At 40.4% G+C, this 26,256-nt stretch overlaps 1 protein-coding gene across 7 annotated transcripts in view; it reads right to left on the bottom strand.

The window, feature by feature from the left end:
- MTRF1 (mitochondrial translation release factor 1) overlaps positions 1-26,256 on the bottom strand; it is a 48,783-nt gene that overhangs the window by 3,758 nt on the left and 18,769 nt on the right. For 4 of the 7 annotated variants that reach the window (XM_010374510.2, XM_030921983.1, XM_030921987.1 and 1 more), the window contains 4 exons: positions 19,483-19,655; positions 14,053-14,170; positions 6,619-6,755; positions 3,459-3,557 (listed from right to left, as the gene is read on the bottom strand). In XM_010374510.2, the coding sequence (XP_010372812.1) occupies positions 3,459-3,557; positions 6,619-6,755; positions 14,053-14,170; positions 19,483-19,655 (527 nt within the window). Of the gene's footprint in view, positions 1-1,635; positions 2,673-3,458; positions 3,558-6,618; positions 6,756-14,052; positions 14,171-19,482; positions 19,656-26,256 lie in introns of those variants that run through there. The other 3 variants (XM_030921985.1, XM_030921988.1, XM_030921984.1) reach the window with 2 other exon arrangements.

Here is a 26,256-nt window from a genome sequence, read left to right as displayed (position 1 = left end):
ACATACAGAAACCCCATTTCTACTAAAAATACAAAATTAGCCAGGCATGGTGGTGCATGCCCGTAATCCCAGCTATTTGGGAGGCTGAGGCAGGAGAATTGCTTTCACCCGGGAGGTGGAGGTTGCAGTGAGCTGAGATCACGCCACTGCACTCTAGCCTCGGCAACAAGAGGGAAACTGTCTCAAAAAAAAAAAAAAAAAAAAAAGAATGAGTATTAGGACAGGAAAACTGCTGGGCGTGGTGGTTCAACCTGTAAACCAGCACTTTCGGAGGCCAAGGCGGGTGGATCACTTGAGGCCAGGAGTTCGAGACTAGAATGGCTAACATGGTGAAACTCCTTCTCTACTAAAAATACAGAAAAATTAGCCATGCATGGTGGTACACACCTATAATCCCAGCTACTCAGGAGGCTGAGGCAGGAGAATCGCTTGTAACCAGGAAGCAGAGGCTGCAGAGATTGCACCACTGCACTCCAGCCTGGGCAACAGAGTGACAATCTGTCGCAAAAACAAACAAGCAAACAAAACAGGAAAACAAAGTACATTTAAATCTCTAAGGCCAGGGGAAATTTCCAATGTAACTGGAATATAGAGCAGGAGTTAAGGCTGATGTGAAGAAATCTGCATAAGGACATTGAGAAACAGAATAAAACTGTGAAACAATACATTATATGGTAGTCTATGCTTATTAGCTAGATAAATAAAAGTAAGAAAGTTACCTACAGAGGAAGTCATAATGAGAATACCAGGTGATCTCACAGAACCCAAGGATAGGAATGTGGAATGTGCAGGGTCACGACTACCACCTGCGGAATGAGACTGAGCTTTGGGAATAAATAAATGTAGGGACTCATATCATCAGGGTTCTTTCTATTTCTCATTTTTGCTTTTCTCTGTATATCAATTTCATTCTTTTCTCACTGAAGATGCTTTCTCTTGGTGGCTGAAAATGTGGCTTCCAACCTCTTATATGCTTTATATATTACAGTTTCAGCCACCAAGAGAGAGAATAATCCTCTCCCTCTCTGATTTTAAAATCCTGGGAAGAAACTCACGGGCTGGGACTTATTTAGGTGTCCACTCCAAAAAAATCCACTTTTGTCCTGGGTCAGGATCATGATCATTTAAGAATGCAGCAGCTCCGTCAAAAACTGTGGATGTGGTACAAAGGGCAAGTTCTAGAATAGGGGAGGAGAGCTAGGCAAAAATTCCAAAGATGCTCACATTCTTTCCTATCTACCCCTTCCATTTGTCCAACAGCTGTTGCCCTGGGGTTAAGATCCTTATCACTTTCCCAGCTTCATCTATGATTTGGTTCCTAAATTATTCACTCTTTTTTTTTTTTGAGACAGAGTTTTACTCTGTCGCCCAGGCTGGAGCGCAGTGGCGCAATCTCGGCTCACTGCAAGCTCTGCCTCCTGGGTTCACGCCATTCTCCTGCCTCAGCCTCTCGAGTAGCGGGACTACAGGTGCCCGCCACCATGCCTGGCTAATTTTTTTTTTTTTTTTTTTGTATTTTTAGTAGAGACGGGGTTTCACCATGTTAGCCAGGATGGTCTCGATCTCCTGACCTCGTGATCTGCCCGTGTCGGCCTCCCAAAGTGCTGGGATTACAGGCGTGAGCCACCGCGCCCAGCCAATTATTCACTCTTTACTGTCTATAGTCTCTTTACTGTCCTTCACACAGATTTTAATGTTTTACTATAGCTACCTTTTTTCATGCTGTTTTCGAACTTTCTTCCTTTCACTACTATAGAATGTCTTCTTTCCTTCCAATAGACTAGTTAGTGATTATTAGAGCTTACCAGTGTTATTTTCCTTTTGACTTCTGAGTCTGGCACACTAGTTTGGTTAGTGATATATCATTATTTAGGCCAAAGTCAGATATTTTATAACTACAGAAGCCAGTTAGTTATCTTCCCTTTGTTTCACAACCGAATACTATACTATGCACCTATGGGCCCATCTAAAAGATATTACTGGTCATAAGAATGTGGCTATCTCCAAAAAAATGTCACCACTACCAGAAAAACAACTGAAAGAACATGGTGTAATTAGAACAATATGGCCAAACATGTTTGGTTAATACTGTGTGTTTCCTGAGGAAAGGGAAATTAGCAAATATTTTCCTCCTTTTCAACATGACTACTATGTTCCTATGTAAGACAGCCTTATCCTGCTGAGGATCCTGACGGAGGTTGTGGCATAAGACATACAGAAATTGATAAACATAGTAACCTTGTAAAACCAGAACTTTTTTACAAGGTATATTTCTCTTGTAAAACTAGGACTTTGATTTTGAGTATAGAATGGGACAGAGCCAAGTGAAAGAAACCTTAGGTATCACACGGCACCAAGGAAAAAGATCAAAGCTTTCTGTCTGCTGCCTTTGCCACATATTCCTTTATGGGACCAGTTCACTTTCTCCTTCAGTGGCAACAAAACAGACATTTTCCTGTGCTTCATCATTAATATATTTATATATTTGTGTCAGTGGTCTTTGCTAGATGCGATTTAGACAGGTTAATGTTCGAACAATCTTGACCGAGTCTTTTCCCCAACAGTCTAACTGTAACACCTCAATCTAATGAAGACACATTGTGGTAGGGAGAATTCTAAGATGCCCCCTGGTGTACACACTGTGAATAACTCCCTCTCAGCGCAGACAGGACCTGTGAAAATGACAGAGTATCTATCATTCTAGTGCCTAGGTGACGAAGCAGTTGACTGTGAGTTAATCAAAAGGAACATTATCCAGGTCAGCTTGACCTAAACGGGTGAGCCCTTAAAAAGGCCTGAGTCATTCCTGCAAGAAGAAATTCAAAGTGGGAGAGAGTCTCTGGAGGGAACCACTGGGAAACAACTTCCAACAGCATTTAGGCACTGAAAAGCAGCCTCCCGCTGCCTGCCAGCAAAGGAATGGGGACTTCAGTCCTACAATCCAAGGCAATGGCATTCTGCTGGCAACCACGTAACCTTGGAAGAGGACCTCAAGCTCCAGAAGAGTATGGAGCCTGGCCATGCCTTGATTTCAGCCTTGTGAGATTCTGAGAAGATAACTAAGCTCAGTTGTTCCTGGATTTCTGACCTACAGAAATCATGAGATACTTTAATCATGGGTACTGCTTTAAGTTGCTATATTTGTGGTAATTTGTTACCTGGCAATAGAAAACCAATACCCATGTATATATGCAGACTGAATATATGTTCATACATTGTGATTGCATAACGAAGAATTTGGAATTTAGAAAAGATCATTGTTTCAAAATGGCATAAAGATCATTATTTTTTTAACCAGCAAACTAATAAAAGTGTTTGTAAATTTTTGGGTGGCTTAATGATTTAAATAACTTGGAAATATTTTAGATATACTTGGTAATATCTACATATAGGTTCTAAAATTTGACTATGTTTTCTTCTGAAATCAAAGGTACACAAAGCATACTCAGTAGTATTACCTTAATATCACGAACTTCATATGCTATCCTGTGGTCACTGACTCTATCCTGGGTGAAATTATATGTCCGAATTCGCTCTGACTGGGCTCTTGTTCCCACCTGTGCCATAACAAAAAGCAATTTATATTTTACCTTTACAAATGTCTTCATTACAATGGAAAAAGTACTTGGCAAATGACTATTTCAACAATTTAGATATTTTCTAAAAGTCATATATACAAAATGACAAAGAACAAGAATGGGCAGAACTTAATGTTTACCACTACAGGTTTGTAGAGCTCAGTTATAGAATAAGAAGGAATGTTTCTTTGATATTTCAAACTCAAAATACTTAAAATCAAATTAATCATCTTTCCCCTCCAATCAGTTTCTCCTCCTGGTTTCTATAAATGACAGCACCATGTATTCCCTTTTATCCAAGTAGAAAATTCTGACATTCTGCAATTTATCAAACATTTTGTGGGTTTGAGTTTACTATGCCAGGCTTTGATACAGATGCACACGGGGGGACAGACCATCTTCAATTCATCCCATTCTCCAGCCGCCCATTTCCAATGGGTTTTATGGGTCTCTTATTATATCCTGCCCTTTCCATTTCTACTACCACTCCTGGACTCATTACTTTCACCTACAATTCTGCAAACATCTCCTGATTCATCTCCCATTTTTCTGCTCACTTTGTGCTGCTCTGCTTAGTCTTCCTACAGTACAGTTTTCTGATAAATTTTCTTTGGTTCCTTCTTGTCTACTGAGCAGACACAACTCAACTCAGCATTCAAGGTACTTTGTAACGTGACAATCTTCCCAATGTTATTTCTGAAAATTATGTGAATCTCCATAATGCCACTAATAATACTATGTCATTATTATGTGTGTGTCTGTTATCTGTGCTATAAAACATCATCTCAAGGGATGCACTTCCCTAACACTCTCCTACCATTTCTGCCTTTCTGGTCCCAGCAATTGAAATATGTTCTCTTCTTCCTCTGAAACCCATTGTACTTGGAATGTTCTTCATGGCACACCACAGTTTGTGTCATGCTACAGTTATTTGCATTCTTCCTGGTTTGCTCATCTCCTCCACCTCCCCAACACCCGATATACACAACACCCTGTCTCAAATGCTTTCCCTTTTTGAAATAAAAGAAGATATTTCTATAAGTTATTGTCTTAAACCCTAAGGCAAGCGATATGAAACTAAACTCCTGACCATTAGAAGAATTTTTTAAAATTATGGATTCCTAAGCCCAACCTCAGATATAATGGATCAGAATTATGTATTTTGAAAACATTCCCAGATCATCTCTTCTGACAATCAGCCAAGTTTGGAAACCACTCTCCCAAAGCACCAGATCAGATACATCAGAATTTCTGGGGTGGGGCCTGGGCATCTATGAAAGTTTGTTAGGTGATCAGTGGACCCAGGATTGGGAATGTGGCATAATGCCTTCTGTATAAAAGCCAAGTGTATATCTTGATCGAAGAAAAAAACTTCTAAGCCTTAGAAATCCCTATTAAAACATTTCAGGTAGATGGATAAGTTATTCAAGAGGCAGTGACGTCTTTTTTGGCTCGTCAATCAGACTACTGAAGAAGACATACATGAACAATTTGTATAAAGCCAATCTTGAACACCTGTTTTAAAAATTACTTTGTGGACTGGGCGCAGTGGCTCACACCTGTAATCTCAGCACTTCAGGAGGCTCAAGTGGGCAGATCACATGAGGCCAGGAGTTCGACACCAGCCTGACCAACATGACAAAAACCCATCTCTACAAAAAATACAAAAATGAGCCAGGCATGGTGGCTGTAATCCCAGCCACTCGGGAAGCTGAGGCACAAGAATCGCTTGAACCCGGGAGGCAGAGGTTGCAGTGAGCCAAGATCGTGCCACTGCACTCTAGCCTGAGTCACAGACAGAGAATCTGTCTCAAAAAAAAAAAAAAAAAAAAAAAAAAAAAAAAAAAATTACTTTGTGGAACCTCTGGTGCCAAAATGTTAAACAGCAAGTAAATCCAAATGTCTTTTTAAAATTCAAATGTAGCAAAGTTCATAGTATTTATGTTATCACTTATTTGCCAAGAAGTAATGGTGTGTACTCAGGGTATATTGTTTGCTTGTTAAAAACAAAAATAAGTTATGGTTTGTAAATGAGCATTCCTGTCGGCTAGTGCATACACTGATAATGCTCTACAATCGGGGATTACCACTAACAGTGTTAATATTATTTATCCTGTCACTTTTACTACCTGCAAGTTAGCACGTAGGTAAAGAAAGCCAGAAGCACCAAAGTGTGAAAAAGCTAGGACACATTGAGATGAAAAGTATAATGCTTAGGTTTAGACAATTCATTATCCTAAAAGGCCACAAAATCTTCCAAATTTAAATTACTGCAGCATAGCCAGGTGTAGTAGCATGTGCCTGTAATCCCAGCCACTCAGGAGGCTGAGGCAGGAGAATCGCTTGAACTCGGGAGGTAGAGGTTGCAATGAGCTGAGATTACGCCACTGCACTCCAGCCTGACGACACAGCGAGACTCCGTCACAAAAAAAAAAAAAAAAGGAATTTAAATTATATATTTGGTTTACTTATAATAATGACATTTATTCATTTTGCTTAGAATTCATCTGTCTATCTATTTAAATAAGTAACACTATACCATACATAGTACAAAATTCAAAAAGTACCAAACGATATATAATGAAAAATAAATTTCCTTTCTACCCCTTATCCGTAGTCTCCATCAGTAGGATTCACTGTTCCCAGTTTTTTGCAGTGCCATTTGTATTTGATCTCACATAGAGTTATAAGCATAGGTTTTAATTTTTAAAAATCAAAAACGTTCTTAATTCTCAAAGAATTATTTTGTCTTTTAAACCATTTTCCTCTTAAGACAGTAATGATATAAACACAAGAGGGAAAGAACTAGGAAATACTTTTTAGTTTATACATCTTTCATTTACTAACTTGCAAACTGGTGTGCCCAAGTTCAGCCATAACCCATCCGTTCATTTGCATTGAGTTACTGCTTATGTACAGAGGAGCGCATTTCTCTATGCTCTAAAACATTCCCATTTAAGCAAGAACAAACACTGCATTCTCTACAGAAAGTGACTTTTCTTTAAATAGTCACTAAATTATTACACCAAGTAAATTTTACCTGCAGTTTTCTAGCACGTTGTTGCTGACACTTGTCTTTCTCAATAATCTGCTGGTAGAGTCTAGCTCTCAACACACGAAAAGCTATTTCTTTATTTTTTATCTGTGATCTTTCTTGTTGGCATTCTACTACCAGCCCTGAAAAATGACAAGGATCAGAAGGTAAACTGTAGCTTCCACCAAATTAAGATAGAACCAAGGAACAGTTAAATGAGACAGGTTAATCAGGAAAATATCACAAAAGATAAAAACATTTTAGGTTTAGCACACTTCAGAAACTAGCTGCATTATGATTATAGCTGTAGTTGGCTCTTTAGATTCTGATATGTAAATGAGAACTCCGTATGGGCACCCAGAAAGCAGCAGCATCTACAGATGTTTACCTATCCTTTCAGTCCCCGAGCTTGGCCTCTTCCTCCTAGCTCATCCAGGCATTTCTGCAGCTCAACAAACAGCAAACTACTGCTGCTCCGTACACTGTGCTGCTCTATTCTCTGTCCAACTCAAGAACTAGCCTCTTCCCCTTTCAGTCACAAATATACACAGAGCTGAGGTTTTAAAAATACCTTTATAATGGCCAGGCACGATGGCTCACACCTGTAATCCAAGCATTTTGGGAGGCCCACACGGGCAGACCACGAGGTCAGGAGATGGAGACCATCCTAACATGGTGAAATCCCATCTCTACTAAAAATATAAAAAATTAGCCAGGTGTGGTGGCGGGCACCTGTAGTCCCAGCTACTTGGGAGGCTGAGGCAGGAGAATCGCTTGAACCTGGGAGGCGGAGGTTGCAGTGAGCCGAGATTACACCACTGCACTCCAGCCTGGTGATAGAGTGAGACTCCATCAAAAAAAAAAAAACAAAACAAAAACAAAAAAACCTTTACAGAAAAAAAGCCAATGAAAAGATGCTACTCAGAGTCTTTAAAAAGAAGAATGTATAGTGAATGTTTCTGAGTTGTCCAAGTTCTAAATTTCTAACTTGTTCTGCATAGTCTGAGTTCTGGGGTCCAGCTAATCAATACATCTAACCACACACAAGTTTTGGCTGGCCACCTTCTGCATTTGGGTGGGTTTGGCCCACTGTGTAGTCCAGTTACTGGTCCAAATCCAGCCCTGACCTGAAACGATCACTTCTTGAGGCTGTGTTGTTCTTAACTTCGTAGCTACCACTCTGAGGTCCATGTCTAATCCTGCTCCTCAGTACATTAGAGGAGAAAGGGGTTTTCTTTCTGAATCACAAAAACTAAAAACCAAAAGCCCCATTAGCTTGGCCTATCTGCACCGATACAGTGGTAAATATTTTGCTGGAGATTTAAAGAATTTCTATAAAATTCTATTCTCTGAACTATGTTTTCTCCCTGTCTAAATAAGCTACAGTCACTACCTGCTAATATTTTTAATAGGGCACTGAGGTTTCACCTCTACTGTTTAATCACTTCCTGACCTCTTTACTGTGGCCATCTGGTTGGACTGGGGCACTGACTGGCCCTCGTCTTCCAGGTATTTGTCTGGAGTTTCCCTGACTCTCGTATCCTTTTCCTATTACCCCAAAGAATATGAACATTTCCATTTTAAGACGGCCAGACTTTCAGGAGCTCTCCTCCACATTCCCCTTCTTGTCAGCTGATCTGTACTGATTTTTGCCTAAGCACCTGTATTATTCCTATCTAGTCACTCAGGTTAGAACTTTTAGATCAAAACTATTACTTTCCAGCTCAGTAATTACTAAGGGAATCACTTGATTATGTATTTTATTATATACTTTCTATAGAGGAGTATTTAATAATGAGTACTCCCTTAAGAATAGAAGATGTAGGGGGAGGGAAGATATATTGAATAATAGAAGAGGGCTGGGTGCGGTGGCTCATACCTGCAATCCCAGCACTTTGGGAGGCAAAGGCGGGTGGATTATTTGAGGCCAGAAGTTCTGAGACCAGCCTGGGTAACACAGCAAGATTTCGTCTCTACTAAAAATACAAAAAATTAGCTAGCGTGGTAACTGCACCTATAGTCCCAAGCTACGCAGGGAGCTGAGGTAGGAGGATGGCTTGAGCCAAGAGTTCGAGGTTATAGTGAGCTATGATCATGCCACTGCACTCTAGCCTGGGCAAGAGAGCAAAACCCAGTCGAAAGAAAGAGAGAAAGAGAGAAGAGAGAGAGAGAAAAGAAGAGAAGAGAAGACAAAGAATTATAGAGGCCATCTTTTACTCGCTAACTGGTAATAAACTAAAAAGTCCGCTTTAATGCACAAAATATTCATTTGTCTTCATCCTTATCTTGGGATAAATTTTCCCAGGAAAGGTAATATTCCCCTGTATAAACATTTAACCATACCCCTATGAATAACTCTTCCAATGGTGGAAAATGGAGTCATCTAGAAGCAGTGGTTAGAAAAAAAATATGATTCTTCAGAGTCCATGGCATGGAGAAAAATAGAAGAATAGAAGCTATAGTTCTCACTTTGAATTCTAGCAGGGACAGTTCCCAGTCTAAGGTCTTGGGATGGAAGAAAGAATGGGAGAAATGGAAGAAAGGCTGAGTTTTCCTTGAAGCAGATGCTGAAACTATGGCAATCCTCAAAATACGGAAGAAGCAGGCTGAAGAAATCACTTCATTATAACTGCGTGGCTTCCTAAGGGTTAGGTCTTGACATGCCTTCCTTGCCTAAAGGGAAGGGCTGAGGGCAGGACTTCAGGCCTCTTTAAAACCAAAGACTCAGATCTAAGTGGTTAAACGATAACTGGCCCAAGGTAAGTCTGGCAGCACAATGATAAGTCACTTTCTTGTCGTTTTATTGTTAGTTGACATGTAATAATTGTACATATTTATGGGATATAGAGTGGCATTTTGATACAATGTGGAATGATCAAATCAGGGTAATTAGCACACCCATCACCTCAAAATTTATCATTTCTTTGTTGTGAACATTCAAAATCTTCTAGCTTTCTGAAAATATGCAATAAATAAATCACTATTAACCATATTCATGCTATAGTGCTGTAGAACACCAGAACTAATTCCTCCTATCCAGCTGTAATTCTGTATCCTTTACCCAACCTCTCTCTATGCTCCCCTCCCCCTTACCCTTCCTAGTCTCTAATAACCACAGTTCTACTCTCTGTAAGTCACATTTTGTAAAGTCAGCAATTTATGGCTACACAGGGTGGTTTTATAACCTTTAAGTTTTAAAGTATTCTGGTTTATTTTGTCAGTTTTGATCACCTTTTACCCAACTTTTTACCCATTTTAATTTTTAATTCATCTTAAGCTAATTATTACTGTTCTGGACTATGTATAATATAGATTGATATCCAACAATACAGGGTTTAGGTGAAACACATTAAGTATCCAACAATTTATGGATTGTTGAAATAAATTATAGCAAATTACAAAAAGTATAACCTCAGGACGGGCACGGTGGCTCATGCCTGTAATCCTAGCACTTCGGGAGGAGGAGGTGGGCGGATCACTTGAGTTCAGGAGTTTGAGACCAGCCTGGCCAACATGGCGAAACTATGTCTCTACTAAAAATACAAAAATTAGCCAGGTGTGGTGGTGTATGCCTGCAGTCCCAGCTACCTGGGAGGCTGATGCAGGAGAATAGCTTGAACACTGAAGGCAGAGGTTGCAGTGAACCAAGGTTCACTGGCCAGTGTATGCCAACCTGAGTGACAGAGCTAGACTCCATCTAGGAAAAAAAAAAGTATAACCTCATTTTTTGGGAAAAAAATGGCGTATTTTTATATGTACAGAAAAGAATTTGAAAGGATGTATACCAAAGATATATGCCAACAATGGTTACTGGGTTATTATTACAAATGTTTTATGTTCTTTTGCTCATGCATATATTATTTTCTTTTTTTTTTTTTTTTTGAGACAGAGTTTCACTCTTGTTGCCCAGGCTGGAGTGCAATGGTATGATTTCAGTTCACCGCAACCCCCACCTCCCGGGTTCAAGCGATTCTCCTGCTTCAGCCTCCCAAGTAGCTGGGAATACAGGCATGCGCCACCACACCCGGCTAATTTTGTATTTTTAGTAGAGATGGGGTTTTTTCATGTTGGTCAGGCTGGTCTCGAACTCCCAACTTCAGGTGATCCACCTGCCTTGGCCTCCCAAAGTGCTGGGATTACAGGCGTGAGCCACTGTGCCCAGCCTTTTTTTTTTTTTTTTTTAACAGTTTCCTATGGAATAAAAATCAGTAAAGGAAACTTAAGAGAAAGTATGAAATTATCCCATTGTTGGATATTTAGGTTGTTTTAGCTTTTCATATAACAAACAATACGAGCAATCATAATGATGTCTGACTTCAAGATGGTTTCTGTTTTTTTTTTTCGTTTGTTTTGAGACAGAGTTTTGCTCCTGTTGGCCAGGCTGAAGTGCAATGGCACAATCTCAGCTCACTGCAACCTCTGCTTCCTGGGTTCAACTGATTCTCCTGCCTCAGCCTCCCCAGTACCTGGGACTACAGGCATACACTACTACGCTTGGCTGATTTTTTTGTATTTTTAGTAGAGATGGGGTTTCACCATGTTGGCCAGGCTAGTCTCAAACTCCTGACCTCAGGGGATCCACCTGCCTCAGCCTCCCAAAGTGCTGGGATTACAGGCATAAGCCACTGCGCCTGACCCCCCCCCCCCACCTTTTTTTAAAATCACACTACAACAAGAACAAGACACAGAAACACAAACTCCATCTGAAATAAAAGTATATAATCCCCAAACATGATCTATTAAAGACAAAAAGTGGATGGAAGAATGATAAATGACTTAGCAGCTGGAAGGAAGGTGACACTTAATTCCCAGTAGAGGGACATGCTGACCAGAAACTGGCCAATTTGCCTTGCTAAGTGCCAGAAAGGCTCAGAAATAGAGACACCAGGTATTTCAAAAGTCAGGCTTGAGGAGCTAGGGCTAAATACAGAAAGCCTATAATAACAAATAGATCCTCAAGTCTCCTTCCTCAATCTGCAGAAGGCAGGAGGTGTATTTCTGGATAATTAAATCAGGAAAATTCTAGAACTGGGACTAGTTACAAGGGAGGGCAAGTGTGAACATGGCTGGAAGACAAGAGGATTAAGTAAACGACTGCTATTGAACGGTGACACCTTGACCTTACTCTCAGCTGTATCCTGGAAGATCCTTCTCAGGAGAAAACAAACTCGCAAGAGAAAAGGTCCCTAATAAAAAAGCTGATTAACGCTCTAACTGATCTACAGTGGAACTCACTAGTGGGTATGTGGATAAGTGCATTCAGAGCTTTAGAACCTGACTCTTAAATATGTACAGACAGACAAGAATTCCTAGAAATTTCAACATGAAAGTAAGAATGGGCCAAGTGTAGTGGCTCATGTCTGTTATCCCAACACTTTGGGATGCTGAGGCAGGCAGATCACTTGAGCTAAGAAGGAGTTGGAGACCGGCTTGGGAAATGTGGAGAAACCTGGTGTCTACCAAAAAAAAAAAAAAAAAAAATGCAAGAATTAGCCAGGCAAGTGCCTGTAGTTCCAGCTACCAGGAACAGGGGGCGGGGGAGTGGTGCTGACGTGGCAGGGTCACCTGAGCCTGGGAAAGTCACAGCTGCAGTGAGCTGTGATCACACCACTGTACTCCAGCCTGGGCAACAGGCCAAGGCCTTGTCTCAAAAAGAAAAAAAGAAAAGTAAAGCAAGCATGAAACAAAAATAAACTCAGAAGAAACACAGACACTGCAGAAAGCAGAAGGGAACATCAGGGAAACTAAAATTAATATCCTTGAGCAATAAAAAAAAAGAAATAAGTATCAACAAAATAAGAAAAGGATGCTATGAGAAAACAATTCTGAGAACAAGAAAGAGCTCCCAAAAGTTAAAAAAAATAAATTTTTTAAAATCAGAAAAAGGGTAGGAAAAATAACTAAAAAACAAAGTGACAGACAATATGAGGGAAAAAAAAATTCAAGAGGTCTAACATCTAACTAATAGAAATTCCAGGAAGAATAAAGAGAATGTTATGCAAGAAATTATTGAAGAAAGTATTTCAGAGCTGAAAGGCATGAGTCTCTAAACTGAAAGCAACAAATACAAGGAATGAAAAAGACTTTCAATGCTCTAAGGGGAAGTTATTTCCAAGAAATGATCAATGAAGTGTAAAGTTAGAATAAAGCTATTTTCAGATCTCCAAAGCCTTGAAGTACTTACATGTCACAAATCTTTCCTCAGGAAGCCACTTAAAGATGAGCTTTGTTAAAATGACAGAGTAACAAAGAGAAAAAGACACTATGGAACCCAAGAAATGGGAGGATCCAACACAGAATAGAGGTGAAAGGAACTCCCCACCTGCTGATGACCAGGACAACCCCTGTGCAATGTCCTGGGGAGCAGCTCGTCCACACTGGAGCAAGATGATGGAGTGCTCTGTCAGGGAGTCTCCAGAGAACACTGGAGTGACTTCATTTTACACAGCTTTTGGAAGATGCAGGCAGACTCAGAGTCAAAGAAAAGTAGGCAAATGAAAAATCAATGAGGTGATTATTAACTCTAGGAAATGAAACCACAGGACTGTGTACTAATGGACTCAGTGTCAAACACTATCTGTTCATTATATGAACACAGTGAAAATTAATTTTGCCAAAAGACAAATATTTGGAAGAGGAAAAGGTATACAGGAAGAGCAAAATTCTCATCTACAACATTAAGCCGTAAATATATAACCTTTATAGTTGGTCAGAAGAGCACTATTTGCCTATTATTTAGGAATACTGAGGTAATTACCAGAAGAAATAGCTAAAAGAGGCCTATTTGTTTTTTGCAGCTAGAGAAGTGAGCTAAAAGAATTTAAAGTGGTTATCTTTAAGAAATGGGAACTGAGGGTAGAGGAAGTAGGAAGAGGGTGGGAACAAGTTCAGACAGCTGTTGGTTTTTTTGTTACAGGACTTTGCCATGAGACTTTTAAAACCATATACATGAAATGTAAAAATTAATTTTAAAAAATTAAGAAGTTAAACATTTTTATTTTGAAAAATGGTAGGAATATTTAAAATCACATTACAGACCGCAAAATTACCTCAGAGTATACCAAAATTACCAATATTCAAAATAAAAGCATTAGTGCAGCAAAGCCTAATGGAGTTAGCCATCATGCTACAAGGTGATATAAGATCCACGGCAGTGGCCTGTCCAAGGCTGCTTCTGTGTTTCGTTTGTATTTAGGCTGGGGCACCTCTGGTTGCTCACTCCTGTCCAGCATACCTGGGAAGCTTCCCTGAACAGGTCTGCTCACTGTCCGCATCTTTTCAGAAAGGAATCTTTCCAAACAGAAGGGGACCATGAACACAATAGCCATCCTTATCCACAACCCCAGTGACATTTTTAAAGAGCTGTGCAAGGAACCAGACACTCACATAGGATTATTTCCTTCCAAATGCTGAGTAAGATGGAAAAATGGGCTTGCTTACCTGTGGGGATGTGGACAAGTCTGACAGCACTATCAGTTGTATTAACATGCTGCCCTCCTGCTCCTTTGGCTCGAAATGTATCTATTCGCAAATCCTTGGGGTTCAATTTCACATCCACCTAGAACAGAAGGGATGGCATAATTCTACACTCCGTGAATACTTTAATATGAAATCGATTCCAAGGTTTTTCAAATAAACTGTACTGTTTTAAGTTATAGCCTTTAGACTAAGAGAAGTAACTTATACCAAAGAAAGAGCAATAAACTGCCCATTCCAATAGGATGCTATTTTTTGTTTGTTTGAGACAGGATCGCTCTCTGTTGCCTAGGCTGGAGTATAGTGGCACAATCATAACCCACTGTAACCTCAAACTCCTGGGCTTAAGTGATCCTCCTGCCTCAGCCTCCTGAGTAGCTAGGACTACAGGTGCGCACCACCATGCCATGTTAATTTTAAAAATTTCTTGTACAGATGGGGTCTTGCTAATTTGCCCAGGCTGGTCTTGAACTCCTGGCCTCAAGCGATCCTCCCACCTTGGACTTCCTGAATGCTGAGGTTACAGACATGAGCCACCACACCTAGCCCTGGGATTCCATTTTTAAGCACTGATTTAGGATGTTATGAGAACACTGAGTTTTCAATCTATCAAAAGTTTCATCATTCATCATCCCAAAGTTACATGTAAGAAATCCCCAAAAATATATAAAACACGCACATATATACTATATATTGTTGATTCTCATTGTTGTTAGAATGTCTGTTTGCAAATTTTCCTACTCGCTAAAATTTATTTGTATCCTTGAATCAACACCTAAGGCACTTCCACAGTCATTTGCAGACATGCATAGGGCAGTGAAAAATATGAGCTGCTCCACACTTGCCCATTGCCAGCTGAAGTAGGACAAGGTAACACTGCCTTCTTGTGGCAGCTCTCCTACAGAGATGACCAGAGAATGGAGGTGTAGGGGGCAGAGCAGAGCAGTGCTCTGGCTCTGGGGCCAGTTGGACTGGGTTTGAATATGAACTCTAGCACCTATTAGTGGAGCAGCATCAGGCAAGTCACTCGACACTCCTAGGTCTCGTTTTCTCTTTTGTAAAGTATAGAGAATCTACCAGGATGGGTTATTTTTAGAATTTAAGATTATAATCTATGTGAGCTCAGTGTGTGTGTGTGTATGTGTGTGTGTTTATGGATTTGGCTAATTTTTTTTTTTTTTTGAGAGAGGGTCTCACTCTGTTGCCTGGGCTGGAGTGCAATGGTGCAATCATAGCTCACTGCCACCTCGAACTCCTGGACTTAAAGCAATCTTCCTGCCTCAACCTCCTGAGTAGCTGGGACCACAGGTGTGTGCCACCACGCTCAGCTGGATTTAGTTAATATTGAACCATTGTTCCTAACATTGATTTAACAAATACTGAACCATTACTCCCAAGTGGTTCAATATCTACTAAATTAGTGTTTGCTGCAACTTTACAGAACATAACTACTGGGAATAATGAAAATCAACTTCATTGGTGTATGTGTGTGTTTATTAGTGGATTGAAAGGTGGCTCCCAAAAAGATATGTTAATGTTCTAATTCAGAACCTTATTCGGAAAAAGGTTCTTTGCAGAGGTAATTGAGTTAAGATGAGATTATCCTGGATTATCAGGATAGGCCCTAAATCCAATGACAAGAGTCCTTATAAGAAACAACTAGAGGAGAGAGTAAAGGAGAAGACCATGTGAATTTGAAGGTGGTATAGTTTCAAGCCAGGGAACACCTGGAGCAACCAGAAGCTGGAAGATGCAAGGGAGGAGTCTCCCCAGAGCCTTCAGAGAGGCGTGACTCTGCTAACACCTTGATTTTGGACTTCTGGCTGCTAGAACTGTGAAATAATAAGTTACTGCTATTCGAAGCCACTAAGTTTGTGGTAATTTGTTACAGCAGCCTTTGGGAACTTATACACAGACACGGACACAGACACAGACACACACACACACAAATAGTTAACAAATAGTTAACAAATCTCACTATTCTAAAAGTTAGAATATTCTAACTTTTAGAATAGTGAGATGACACTAAATGAGTTTAATTTTCAAGAATATGAAAACAGGGCCCAGCACTGTGGCTCACGCCTGTAATCTCAGCACTTTGGGAGGCCAAGGCAAGCAGATCACTTGAGCTCAGGAGGTTCAAGACCAGCCTGAGCAACATGGCAAAACCTCGTCTCTACAAAAAATATAAAAATTAGCCGGGCATTGTGGCACACACCTGTATAGTCCCAGCTACTCAAAAGGCTAAGGTGGGAAAATCACTTGAGCCTGGGAGGTAGAGGTTGCAGTAAGCCAAGATGGGGCCACTGCACTCTAACTTGGGTGACCGAGTGAGAATCCGTCTCAAAAAAAAAAAAAAAGAAAAGAAAAGAAAAACAGGGTAAGTGGGAATGGGGCAGAAGAAATAAGGATGGAAGCAAGACAACTCTATGGTTTTGGTTTTTTAACCATGTAAATATTTAATGTATGAAAATAAAATTAAGTAAAAGAGAAAAGAAAAATCAAAGCCTAAAATTAAATAAAAACAGAAATAAATGAACCAAAATATTTATCATAGTAACATAACCACACAGAAAAAAATTATTTCAGATGGTCTCTGAGCATAGTGCTCTGACTATGCATTCTTTTTTTTTCTAACAGAGTCTCACTCTGTTGCCCAGGCTAGAGCACAATGGGGTGATCTCAACTCATTGCAATCTCCGCCTCACGGGCTCAAGTGATTCTCCTGCCTCAGCCTCCTGAGTAGCTGGGACTACAGGCGCATGGCACTACGCCTGGCTAATTTTTTTGTATTTTTTGTAGAGACAGGGTTTCACCATATTGGCCAGGCTGGTCTCGAACTCCTGACCTCAAATGATCCTGTCTGCCTCGGCCTCCCAAAGTGCTGGGATTACAGGCGTGAGCCACCACACCCAGCCTGACTACACAGTCTTGGTAGAATATATTCTAAGGGAAAAAATCTTAAACTTACTCAGTAGTTTACTATTAGTAATGTTGATATTGTAATTTTGAAACTATTTTATATATAGTATATAATAAACCAAATAAACATATTAAAATGATTATGAAACAAGATTTTTTGTATAATGGAGAGATGTAAATACAAAATGCAAGAAGTTGAGGGGTGACAAAAATTTCTGTAATGTTAAATTTGAATTGGTAGTAATAATATGAAACTGTGATTTCAAAACATGTATTTCCTGGCTATATCCACTGAAGGAGTCTAGAAGTAACAACACTAATGATAATGAACAGACCTACTATCTAGATCTTGATTTCTGGATACATTCCCCACTAAAATGAACCAGGCTGACTTAAGTCTGAGGCAGGATAGTACAAAATGGGCCTGGGAATCTAATTGTGTCCAAAAGCATAGATGCGCTCAAATGATGGTATCATTTCAAAAGGACAAAAGGGATACCCTAAAAGGCTACTATAGACCAAATCTGGGACTATTTGAACATAAAGAAGAATAGTAACTATAAATAAGTGAATAAAACATGAATCCATGAGTCTATAATGAGGTTAACATGTGAAACTTGATATATGAGTTTATAATGAAATCATACACTAGAAAAAGAATGCAAGAAAGTGTGGGCTAGAAGGTGAGAAGGTAGTAGGGAGGAAAGTTCTTTACAGAAGAATGCCAGTTAATAAATGTGGAAGGAATGACAGAATTAGAAAATCTTCATCTTGCAACCCCAAAGTAAAGAACTGATTCAGGGAAGGATCACCAATGGATGTTAAAACTATGGATGAAAGGTAGTTGGGAACAGGATATATGTACCCTAGAAATTACTTAGTAATTGCAAAGGGAGAAATACACTTTTACAATGGAGATATTTCTGTGGTCACCATCTTCACTAACTACTAAAACTAAGGCACACTAAAAGTGAGACAATCTAGCATTATGTGTCTTCTGATAAGAGGCAACATGCCTATAACTACACCTATGAAGTATTCTCACTCAAAATGTGTAACCTGCACGGAATGGAACATGTAGATATAACTTTCAACATAATACAGAGGATAAAGGAACAAGTTAAAGAGTACCACGAGGAACAGTAAGAGGAATCCAGAATGTGGGACATTCTTCAAGACAAATGGTCTAGACTTTTCCAAAAGTCATTACCATTAAAAAATAATAATAATAAAAAGTTGGGAGACTGTTCCAAACTTAAAGAAATATAGCAACTAATTGCAATGTGTGAAACTTGACAGGATCCTGGTTAAAAAAAAAAAAAATCACTATATGCAGGTATAGTGGCACACCTGTAGTCCTAGCTACTCAGGAGGTTAAGGCAGGAGGATCACCTTGAACCCAGGAGTTCAAGTTCAGCCTGAGCAACACAGTGAGACCTTGCCTCAAAAAATAGATAAATAAACAGCTATAAAAAAATTGGGGGCTGATTAGGGAAACTGTTAAATGTACTAGATATTCGATATCACACAATTATGCTTAGTTTTCCTAGGTAATGGTAGTGCGCTTATATAGGAGAATGCCTAGGAGATGTATGTGAAAGATTTGGAAGGTAAGGTCTCATGGTGTCTGCTGTATCCTTTACAGTTCATTTAAGTAAATGTATATACATATACATAGGAATCAAGCAAATGTGAGAAAATGTAAACAACCAACCTCAGGGGAAGGTTGTAACATTTCATTATGGTATCCTTTCAGTTTTCTATATGTTTGAAAAAAAAAGGTTAGGGAAAAGAAAAATATAGAGCAGATGGCTGTATTCAACTAAAAAGATAGATATACGGTCCCCATACTGACTGATATTATACCACTGACCTTGAAATATTATCTCCGGAATTCATTTTCTTTCTTAAGATAAAATTTAGGCAGCAACATTAAATGAACATTTTTTTGAAAATTAGTGACTTCTATTTAAAAGCAAACAAAACATCTTGGTCAGTGATAAGAGGGGCAACTTTGCCTGGGGGAGAATTAAAGATTTCCCATTAGAGACTATCAAGTCCAATCTGCAGCCATGAAAAGAACAGATTTCTGGCTGGGAGCGGTGGCTCCTGTAATCCCACCACTTTGGGAGGCCGAGACAGGAGGATTGCCTGAGGTCAGGAGTTCGAGACCAGTCTGGCCAACATGGTGAAACCCTGTCTCTACTAAAAGTACAAAAAAATTAGCCAGGCATGGTGGCATGTGCATGTAATCCCAGCTACTCGGGAGGCTGAGGCAGGAACATTGCTTGAACAAGGAAGGTGGAGGTTGCAATGAGCTGAGATCGTACCACTGCACTCCAACCTGGGCGACAGAGTGAGACTCCATCTCAAAAAAAAAAAAAAAAGGACAGATTTTCCTAGAAGCTAAGGCTTCCCAGCACAATACGTGTTGACATGGAGTGAGTTTTCCATGCCTCCTGCTGAGGTTACCTCATCTGGTTGAGGAAGGACAATAACCGACATTGTTCCCGTGTGAATGCGCTGCATCCTTGAGGACAGGCCCACCTCGGGGATACGCTGAACTCGGTGAATCCCACCCTCATACTTCAAATGCTTATAGACACTGTCACCGGAAATTCGGGCAGCTGCATGATGTAGTCCACCTAGGGGAACAACAGTCCAGAAATAGTAATGAATTCTCCTTTGAAACAGATCAGGATCCTAAATGTCCTTAATTGAAGGCCTGAATGTGAGTACAGAGCCTGAGATGAGAACATAAAGCATGGGATAACAAGGGCCTCTGAAGAAGAAGAAAAGAAGACATAAAGTATAAACAAAACTATAGTTTCCCAATGTAAATATATTAAAATATAAAAGGAAACATACCAAAATTTAATTAATTAATTAATTATAGGAGCTAGTGATGCAACAACAGGAAACATACCAAAATATTATTTGGTTATGTCTGGGGAATAGAATAATACATTTTCTTATTTCCAAATTTTCTATAATGAACAAGTTTTCTTTTTATAATAAGGGGAAAAATACTATTTGAATAAAAAATAATACTGGGATGTTTTCTGCATTGAACTACCCTGTGTATTCTTAGGCTAATATGGTATCATATATAAAAAATTGCTCAATAGTAGAATAATTTCATAATGTTGAATAACTCCACAGATCCTCCCAAGTTTTCAAGAATTTATTGAAAGTCAGCTCTTGCTTATCTGTGGAGTGGGAAGAGTATCACAAAAGAATCTTAACACCTAGGCTAGCTTGTTTTTTTTTATTTTTTATTTTTGAGACAGAGTCTTGCACTGTCGCCGGGGCTGGTGTGCAATGGCTCGATCTCGGCTTGCTGCAACCTCTGCCTTGTGTGCTCAAATGATTCTCCTGCCTCAGTCTCTTCAGTGGCTAGGATTACAGGTGCCCGCCACCAGGCCCGGCTAATTTTTCATATTTTTAGTAGCGATGGGGTTTCACTATGTTGGCCAGTTTGGTCTTGAACTCCTGACCTCATGATCTGCCCGCGTCAGGTTCCCAAAGTGCTGGGATTATAGGCGTGAGCCACCATGCCCGGCCACTTGTTCTTACCTAATTTTTTTTAAAAATCTTTTTTATGATACAATAATATATGAAGACAGAAAAACACACAAATCAAATATATGGTTTAATGTCCACCACTCGGGTCAAGAAAAAGAACTGTGCTAGTCACTCTATAAGCCCTCCCAAATGCCATTTCCAGTCATAATCCTCTCTCTTCCCTAAGAGTAATCATTATCCTGACTTTTATTCCTTTCTTTACCATAATTTCATTACCTAAACGTGTAGCCCTAGGCACTACAGTTTAGTCCTGCCCATTTAAAAATGTTTGATGTATCTTTTTAGTCTATTAGTCCACATGCTTATCATCCATTGCTTTCATTTCCTACAAATGATCTGTTGAATGTGGGCTGCTGACCTGTAGAATTTCCAGCAGTCTGTTTTTGCGGATTGCATATTCTTGGTGCAAGTCACCCTGTTCTGCTGCCCTCTGTATTGGCAGCAATTAGGCAGCTGGATGCAGACACTGGATCAGACCTCAGTTCAAGCCCCTTGGCAAGACTACAGGAGGTGTACGGTGTCTGGATGTCTCTCTTTTTACAGTCTTGACAGCCTTTGACACTGAATGGTGACAGTCTAATTCTATCATTTCTTTTTCACTTATTAGTTAAAATACACTAATAAAGAGACACTTCTCCTTGTCTACCATTTGATTACCTAGTGATACAATTACATAGGAAAAGCAAGATAAATGTTTGATTCTGTGCCTTTTACCATGTCTACCAATATACCAACATTTTTTTTTTTTGTAATACACTGAACTGGTTCATTTTAATCCTCTGAAGATGACCAATTAAAAGTTTAAATTATCATTATGAACTCAAGGATTGAAACACATCCAGCATATTTAAACCAAGTACAGTTATTATTAAAGCTCAACTAGTCCCATCTTTGGCCCATAGAGCCTCTTCAAATCGACTTCTGAATTCTTTTGACATGCCCCATTTATATGGGACATGCCCCATTTGTATGGCATAACAAGATACTCCAGGATTATCCTGAACATTTTTTGCCCTAGACCTGGAATCAGCCATGTCTCCAAGAAGTCCTGGTTCGAGAGAACCAGGCTAGGGTTGTCCACTACTACTGGATTTGGTTATTATTTCTAAGCCTTTTCAGTGGCCAGAGATAGGAAATAACCTCATGAGTTCATGTGATGTTGAGACACAATTTTCCATGGGTCTCTTGTGTTCCTGCACATCTTACAAATGAAGCATTGCTGGCTATTTCGCTCTAAAATATCTTTTAAAGGTGGTTTGTGCAGTGAACAGCCTTGGAAATAATGTGTCCCTCCCGAGCAAAGGATAGGTTTCCACAGCCTTGGAAGACAGAGATAGTGTCTCTTTCTAGAGCAATGTGCAGGCATGCCTACTGCCCATTAAAAAAATGGCTGGGCGCAGTGGTTCATGGCACTTTGCAAAGCTGAGGTGGGCAGACAGCGGGAGCCCAGGTGTTCAAGACCATCCTGAGTAACACAGTCAAACTTCATCTCTACAATAAATACAAAAATTATGGCCGGTGCTGTGGCTCACGCCTGTAGTCCCAGCACTTTGGGAGGCCGAGATGAGCAGATCACAAGGTCAGGAGTTCAAGACCAGCCTGACCAATAGGATGAAACCCCGATGAAACCCTGTCTCTACTAAAAATACAATAATTAGCCGGGCGTGGTGGCGTGCACCTGTAGTCCCAGCTACTCGGGATGCTGAGGCAGAAGAATCGCTTGAATCTGAGAGGCGGAGGTTGCAGTGAGCTGAGATCGTGCCACTGCATTCCAGCCTGGGTGACAGAGAGAGACTCCATCTCAAAATAAATAAATAAATAGCATTTAAAAAATAAATAAATAAATAAATTAGCCAGGTGTAGTGGCACGTGCCTGTAGTCCCAGCTACATGGGAGGCTGACGTGGGAAGATGGCTTGATCCCAGTTGAGGCTGCAGCGAGCTGGGATGATGCCACTGCCCTCCAGCCTGGGAGACAGTGTGAGACCCCACCTCAAAAAAAAAAAAAGAAAAAAGACTCAATTTCCTTAAGTTCAGTGCTCTTCTCCTATAATGCAACCTACCGTGTGGGCAGGAATCATCTGGTCTTCTTAGTTGTTGCCCTGTGGGACTCTGGGCTCAGGGAACTGGCACAAAAATGCTGATACTCTGGCTATTGCAATAACCCTGAGTAATAAACTGTCCTTCACTGCTGACCCATGAAACAGCAGCAGGCTAACTTGTTAGTGTGCAAGTAGGGTAAAATCTCAGACCTTTCAGAGTTTTTACAACTGACACTTCCAAGTTAAATTCAACCTCTTTTCTATTACACTTTTATTGTGTTTCTTCCCATACCAAGAATCTTGGTTCTCAAAGAGAGGGCATTAGAATTAAAATATCCCACAATTACTCATCTGTTTTTATATTACGCTACACACCTGTCTCAGAATACTAATACTAGTTCTACTAATACAATTACTACAAACATTAAAACTTTTTTGCATATGCTCTTGCCATTTGCCTCCCATTTTTCAAATGATTGTACTATATCTACACTGTCAGATCATACAGTCCTTATGTAACAAATTCATTCTCCTTAGCCTTCAATTACTCCCAGTTCTTCATCTAACTGAATATTTCATGCTCACCCCCACTCCTTATTTTGCTATCTCTCATTTTAGTTGTCTGAAGCTTGTTTCTAGTAGATTCTACAGAAAGGGACCATGGGAAGAGTATTTCCTGAATTCTTGCATAATGATAACAATTTGCTCCCTTCACATTTATAAGTCAGTTTTGCTGATTATAAAATCCTTAACTCAACTTTCTCCTTCCTTCCTTCCTTCCTTTCCTTCCTTCCTTCCTTCCTTCCTTCCCTCCCTCCCTCCTCCCTCTCTCCCTCCTTCCCTCCTTCCCTCCTTCCCTCCTTCCCTCCCTCCCTCCCTCCCTCCCTCCCTCCCTCCCTCCCTCCCTCCCTCCTTCCCTCCTTCCCTCCTTCCCTCCTTCCCTCCTTCCCTCCTTCCCTCCTTCCTTCCTTCCTTCCTTCCTTCCTTCCTTCCTTCCTTCCTTCCTTCCTTTCTTTCTGTGAACTCTATCTCTGGCACAAAGTGCTGTTACTGAAGAGTCTGAAGGAAATCTAATCCTTCCCTTATAAGTCTCAGGGTCTTTGTTTCTACATGTCTAATGGATCTTTTCCCTTTTTTGTAAGTCCAAACATTTTATCAGCCTATGGCTTAGTGTTGGTCGTTCTAGCTGGATATTTTCAGATGTGCACATGGTTTCAAATCTTTTCTTTTTTTTTTTTTTTGAGATGGAGTCTCACTCTGTCGCCCAGGCTGGAGTGCAATGGCCAGATCTCAGCTCACTGCAAGCTCCGCCTCCTGGGTTTACGCCATTCTCCTGCCTCAGCCTCCCGAGTAGCTGGGACTACAGGCGCCAGCCACCTTACCCGGCTAGTTTTTTGTATTTTTTAGTAGAGACGGGGTTTCACCATGTTAGCCAGGATGGTCTCGATCTCCTGACCTCGTGATCCGCCCGTCTCGGCCTCCCAAAGTGCTGGGATTACAGGCTTGAGCCACCGCGCCTGGCCTCAAATCTTTTATTTCTATTTCAGAAGAGTTCTCTGGAAATATAGATGTATTTATCATAAGCAGCCTCAAGGGTGGCCCCCCAGGATCCCTGCCTGCTGGTATTCATACCCTTACAGTTCCCTCCCAGCTGGTCTGTATGATCAACAGCATATAGTATGGCAGAGGTGATACTAAGTCACCTTCTGAGGTTAGATTACAAAGAACCAGGGCCTCCATCTTGCATCACTCACTTGGGAGAAACAGGTTGCTAAGTCGGAAATAGCCCTATGGAGAGGCCCTCATGGTGAAAAGCTGGTATCTGCTTACAACCACATGAGTGAGCTTAGAAGCAGGCCCTGAAGCCCCAGTCTTGTGTTGAGATGACAAGAACCCCACCCAACAGCTCAACTGCAACCTCATGAGAGACCCTGTGCCACTCAGAAAAGCAGCTGATTCCTGACCCTTATAAATTGTGAGATAAAAAATGTTTGTTGCTTTGAAGTTGCTAAGCTTTGGGTAATTTGTTACACAGCAATAAATAACTAATATAGTATCTGCTCTGACTTTTATCATCTCATCAATCTTTTTGCCTGTCAACAATGTTTGTCATTTTTCTTCACTCCTTTATTATCTGTCTTCATTTCTTCTTGATTTCAAAAATAAATTTTCCTTTTTGACTACTAGTTTCTTAAGGCATTAAATGTTGTTTATCTGCGCAAATGTTTCTTCTAATTTATTCATATCTAAAATGATTTTTCTTTGCTAATTATTTCCTGAGTCTGTCATTTCAGTTCTACTCCTGATTTACCAGATTCTTTGACACTTCATATTGCTTTTTTTTTTGAAGACATGGTCTCACTCTGTTGTCTGGGCTGCAATGCAGTGGCACAATCTCAGCTCACTTCACTGTTGACCTCCTGGGCTCAAGCCATCCTACCTCAGCCACTGGAACAGCTGGGACTACAGACGTGTGCCACCATGCTCAGCTAATTTTTAAAATTTTTTGTAGAGACAAGATCTCACCATGTGGGACCTAGGCTGGTCTCAAACTCCTGGGCTCAAGCGATCCTCCCACCTTGGCCTCCCAAACTGCTGGGGAATATAGGTGTGAGCCACCGTGCTCAGCCTCTTAACTTATTTTGAAATAGTAGATTATAGTTTTGACCTATTTTGTAGTCATATCTTTCTAATGTGTTTTCATTGTCTGTAGGGATATTATTCTACTCCTTATTCTCTTGTTTCTCATAAAACTTTGTATGGAATTTGACCTTAATACTTTTCTATGGTTTATTTTTATGTGAGATTACTTTTCCATATGTTTTAGAATGAGTCCAGGAAGGCTCTTCTAACTTCACAGAGCTCTCTTTTCTGTGACTTTGTGTAATGTTCAAGTAAACAGCAGCCTGCTTTCTGGGACTTCCTGGTTGTTCTCCCTGACATTGGATTAGATCTTCTTTTCCCTTCCTCCCTCTTTATCCCTGTCCTGCTCAACTTTGAGTCTCCTCCCAGCAGTCCTTCCTCAGTGTGGGGGCCTGTTTTGGAAAGGCAGCCTAGAGGCTATACTGCTCTGGCCTCTTTCAATCTCCTTACCTAAAGTCTGAACCCTCATTCATTATTGGAGAGCGTAAAACTCCTCCCAGCTCCAGCTCATGTTCATAACTGGCTCCCAAATTCCAGAGAATAACCATGAGTTACGAGGGGGTTCTCCAGTTTTCAGATCTGGCAGATGCCACCCCATTGCTTCCTTCTTCCTCCTGCACAGATGCTTAGACCATGCAGGTTCTATGGCAATTGGTGGTTTGTTTTAGGGTTTTGTGGACTGCAACTGAATGCTGTCAATGCTATACATGGGTTTTTGGTTTTGCTATCTAGTTGCTATATGTGTTTTTGCATGGGGATTCAGAGAGAATGAAAACTATGCTGCTACTGCAGTTGCCATCTTCCTAATGCATTTCTAATGAAGACATAGTAACCCTAACCCATTTGGTTTCTAAAGTCAGCATGTCAGACGAAAATTAAGTATAGTTTTAGATTACCCTTGAAAATGCCTTAGGAAGGTGTCTTATAAGAGACTGGCATACTGTCTCTTAGGTAAGTCCATCATAGCTGATCTTCCT

This window comes from Rhinopithecus roxellana, chromosome 18, assembly GCF_007565055.1.
Source record: "Rhinopithecus roxellana isolate Shanxi Qingling chromosome 18, ASM756505v1, whole genome shotgun sequence".
Lineage (NCBI taxonomy): Eukaryota > Metazoa > Chordata > Mammalia > Primates > Cercopithecidae > Rhinopithecus > Rhinopithecus roxellana.
Note: the sequence above shows the minus strand (reverse complement) of the source record. Positions and strands in the feature narration are given on the sequence as shown.